This window comes from Montipora foliosa, chromosome 8, assembly GCF_036669935.1.
Source record: "Montipora foliosa isolate CH-2021 chromosome 8, ASM3666993v2, whole genome shotgun sequence".
Classification (NCBI taxonomy): Eukaryota; Metazoa; Cnidaria; class Anthozoa; order Scleractinia; family Acroporidae; genus Montipora; species Montipora foliosa.
In genome coordinates, this window is record NC_090876.1 from 45,164,052 (window position 1) to 45,168,769 (window position 4,718).

The 4,718-nt window shown below is 36.4% G+C and overlaps 1 protein-coding gene across 1 annotated transcript; it reads right to left on the reverse strand.

Moving 5' to 3' along the window:
- Positions 1-624: 624 nt before the first annotated feature.
- On the reverse strand, positions 625-4,041 carry LOC138013433 (uncharacterized). The gene is made up of 5 exons (XM_068860518.1): positions 3,921-4,041; positions 3,559-3,811; positions 2,168-2,242; positions 1,838-1,882; positions 625-1,319 (listed from the first exon to the last, which is right to left on the reverse strand). The coding sequence occupies exons 3-5, from the start codon at positions 2,168-2,170 to the stop codon at positions 930-932; spliced, it is 438 nt and encodes a 145-aa protein (XP_068716619.1). The 5' UTR covers positions 2,171-2,242; positions 3,559-3,811; positions 3,921-4,041; the 3' UTR covers positions 625-929.
- Between the last annotated feature and the right edge of the window lie 677 nt (positions 4,042-4,718).

Genomic DNA, 4,718 nt, shown 5'->3' on the forward strand with positions numbered 1-4,718 from the left:
AAGCACTGAACACAGGAAAAATTTTGGATTCCCAGTGTTGGGATAAAATAGGGGTTTTATTGGGAATTTATTGGGTTTTGATTGTGAATTCACAAAATTGGGAAAGTGCTACCAAACCCATTTTAAGGTCAAAGAAATCCCATTAAAATCCCAATATTGGGGTAAAGATGACCCATAATTTTCCCATTCTTGGGTTTACCAACAACCCAATTATTTCCCCCAACTGGGATTCTGCTGTCCCAATAATTTCCCAATCCTGGGATTCTGCTGTCTCAATAATTTCCCAATCCTGGGATTCTGCTGTCCCAATAATTTCTCAATCCTGGGATTCTGCTGTCCCAATAATTTCCCAATCCTGGGATTCTGCTGTCCCAATAATTTTTCAAAATTGAGATTCTGTTGTCCCAATGATTTCTCAAAACTGGGATTGTCCTGTCCCAATATTTCCACAATTATGGGATTTTCCTGTTACAGTTTTTCCATAAATTGGGGATTTTCCGTCCCATTATTTTCACAAGAATGGTAATTATTTCCCCCAGTATTTTGAAAACAATGTATCAATCATTTGATTTAATATACCCTATTATTTCCTCAAAAAGAAGAATTACGTCTCAGTATTTTCCAAAAATAGTATGTATTTATTATTTACTCCTGTACATATTTTAACATGTTTTACATAATCAACAATTTCAACAATCATGCACTAAAGGGAAACTGAGTACCTTCATGCTACAGATAAAGCCTCTGCAAGTTAATTAATGTCAACTCAAAACAAGGTGAAACAAACTTTAAAAAAAGTTTGTGTCTTTGAACAAATAACATGAATCCTTGTGCAGATTCAACAAAGAAACTTTACACTGGTCAATTCCTGTGAACAGTGAGGACAGGTGACTCCGTTTTTAAGTGAAACATATTAGTTTTGAGACCAATCATTCCAAATTTAACATGTCAATTTCTCTGTGCACATTTATGTCACTTTTCCTGATATTTCCTGAGCTGGTTCCATTTTTTAGTGAAACATATTTCAAAGTAATCAGCTTTCTTGCTGTAACCTCTAGTATCTGTGATACTTTGAGTGCTGTCAGGCTCTTGGACGGAACCTCAAATCTCCGTTTCAACATTTTAACAAGCTCCTCCCGTTCTGGAATTTTTCCAGTTACTGCCTTTACTACCACCATTGCTGACTTTTTGGTTATCTTGTTTACAGAAGCAGGTTCAGCTGACAATGATTCCTCGCAGGCTTCATCTGGCTCATTTCCCGACAAATCATTGTCTAAGTTTAATATCACAGTATCGGTGGAGCTTAGTTCATCTTCATCCTAAATACAAAAAGTACAGCCTTTATTAAATGACCTTGCTTATAATGACAGATTTGCCAGATAATTATCCCAACATCATGCAACGTACAAGGATTCAGACCTACTTCAATAATGTGTTTGGTGTCGATGCTGACTGATAATGGAGAGGGTATATAAGAACTTTGACATCTTTGATTGTAATCAAGGTTGTGTAGAAAAGAAAGTGCTAAGCAGGCCAATTAACATAATAATATAACACTCAGCAGGCAGTTTTGTTGGATTATCACCTCAGTAATGTTGCATTTTCAATCAAATGTAAGCTATACCTGTCAGGTTGTTAAATTTACTAAGAGGATGGCAAGGAGAGATTTGATAGGCCAATCATTTGAGCTGCATAAAGTTGCTTTTTTCGTGAAAATCTTTAACATTTTAAAGTGAGTATAACAGACTTAATACTTTTTAATTTTTTTTCTTAATTCTAGTTATAATATTACATATTTTCTGCCATAAAATGCTAAAAACAGTATTCCAGTGCATACCTCAGAATTATTAGGAGAAAGCATTTTTCCACGATTTTCTTTGGGCTGTTTAACAGAAGGATGTAGTGGATTAGTTCATTTTTCTACATATATCAAAAGAGAGAATCTTTCATATCAATGCTGTATTACTTAAGTGCAGAAATACCTCTCCGTTACTTATGTTGCAGTAATAATGTTAACATTTTACTTAATAAGGTACCTCCCTTTATTACAGTGTGACTACTTCAAGGGAAGTCACCCAAGGAAAATTCTTTGAAAATTTACCAACAGCATCTCATTATTAAAATTAATATAAATTAATGGTTGCAAAAGTTTCTTGCCGTAGCTTACCATAGATGGAAGTTTGGGTCGAGGTGTGAATTCTACCTCGCTGCTGGAGCTGGACTCTGATGGGGATGGCGATAACTTTAAAAAAAGGTTTGAAATAGTTGTTAGTTATTCCAAAACAAACAAATTTATTCAGCTGTTAGGTATACAGCCAAACTTCAAAACGAATTACAGTCAGTCATTGGACAAGTCATTTAAACCTTGCAATGTCTTATTAAATACCAACCAACCAACCCTAAAATTCACAGCATTCCACCCTAATGATATGAGTGAAGGAAATAACTACCACCAGGTATATGTGCATTTGATATCTTTTCCTTGGTTTTCTGGAACCTCCGTTGCTCACTGAAGAAACTTTTAATATGCTGAGCAATACCATCAGAGAAGAAGCCAGCCTCAGGCAGTGAACATTCATCAGAGATCTTCTTAGCAAACTGTTCAAGCTCAGCTTTTCTCTCTGGTGTGTTAAATTTAGGAAACTTGTGTTTCCAGTTCTCACTTGCTAGCACTCCCACTTGTTTACGTCTGTATATATTTACACAAAATGTAAAGGAGTTGAAGATGCAAGAGACATTTGACCAGTGCTGTATAAAATGAAATAAGACTGTTCTAAATTATCTTTAAAAAATTCCTCAAGGAACATTTGCTGCTAATTCAGCGATTCATGTGTTTTATTGGGATGTTAATACCAAATTGTTTCCAATAGAAACTGGCTGTCGTCCCTTACAACAGTGTAGTTTTAATGGCAAAACTTGAGCACAGGACTTCCCTTGTTGCACAGTCAACCGATAAACATAGCTGGTTAAAATGATTTCAATCTAGTTTGTTATTTTAATTTCCTTTCTTCTGATTTATGGTAATGAAATGTAATGAATAAAAAAAATTGGTTGAAATTACTTAAACCTGGATTTCATGTACCTACAGGATAATTATATAATTACACTGCAGTATATAGGTAACCCCTGAAACAAAAATAGCATGAACTTGAACAAAAAGTTCAGTCGTCCCAGGCAGCTAAGGAGGGGAGAGAAGTAATGGGATACATGTACCAATCAGTATACCACATTTCTATCCCCAGGCCTGTGATACTAATACAAGTGTATCTTAAAAATACAAAATCAATTATACAAATTCCTAAAATTATAATTGAAATACAGAATTCATAACACCCGTATTTTTGGTAAATAGGATTACCGAAAACCTTGATAAAAAACACCCAACAAAACCCCTGGCCTGGCCTAACAGCTAGAAGTCAAACTGTATGAGCTTACATGCCAGGCCATCGAAACTAAAACTTAGCAAAAACGGCCACGGTTGGATTACAAAAATAACTTATCTAACATTTCCACTTGCTAATAAATCAAGGTAATCTGAGAACAAAACAACACACTCACTTTGAAAGGTGTAAACGCTTGAGCTCTGGCGAAAATGTGGCCATGTCGCCCATCGAAGGCTTAGCACTGCTTGGCGATAGCGTAGTCAGAACGTTCCTTCTCTTTCCTCGTGGAGATGGCGGAATCGGCTTTTCAAACTCTTGTTTGAATCGCAAGGCTTTCCCGTAATTTAACCCCAGCTTCACGAAGATTGGGGAGTCGGCATCTCTTTGTAAGAGATCGGCAATGGCTAAAGGACAGTTTACTTCTTCTTCTGTCATCAAATAATGGATGATAAAGTGAAATTAACAACTCATTCAACCTTCAAAACGATCGCAGAATGGTATACATCTTTCGAGAAGACTTAAATAAGCTTTAATTACCTTCAAATGCTTTGGCGATGCCTTGGTCGAAGAGCTGTGATAACTTTTGATTTATCTTCCACGTTTATTTCCTCGTTCATCTTTGCACAAGAACTCCTGTCGATACGCATCAACAGCCGACAAACAACTTCTAGAAAATGGCGCCTATTTTTTGAGTGCGCAAACAAAGCCACCAGCAACGCTGGCTCATGATTGGTCCGTGTTTGAAAGCCGTGAACTGATTGGCTAAGGTTGGCTATGCGTTCCCGCCGAAAAATGGTCCATGCACAGTGATTCTGAGCCCACTGTGTTATTAGGACAGCATATATCCATCACAAAAAGCAACATGGCGGCAAACTATATGGAAAGTAGCGAAAAAAGTCCTCCGATTTGGACAAGAAGTAGCATCACATTGTGCTCCTGCAGTGATAACACATGCCATAATGAAACATTTATATAATACAATGCATAATACAAGTCAACACCACATGTGTCTGATTTTTTTTTACTTCTAGTTTTCTTTTTACTTGTACCATATAAATGCACCTCTAATACCCTTGTAGCAATAGCTTCATATCAAATAATTGCAGCCGGTTAGCAGCTGTTTCAAATCCAAGATTTGGGAAATAATGTCCTCATACATAACTCATGGGAAAACTGGAATTAGTTTTTAACTTTCCCAATCTTTTTTCAAAACAGTAACTTTGACCTTTTCCAGAACTAAAAATTCCCACTTTTGTTGCCCAAACTTTTTGCTTAGTAAGAGAGCTATGTCCCAATTCTCTCTTAGATTTGGGTAAATCCGGTATTTTCCAAAAC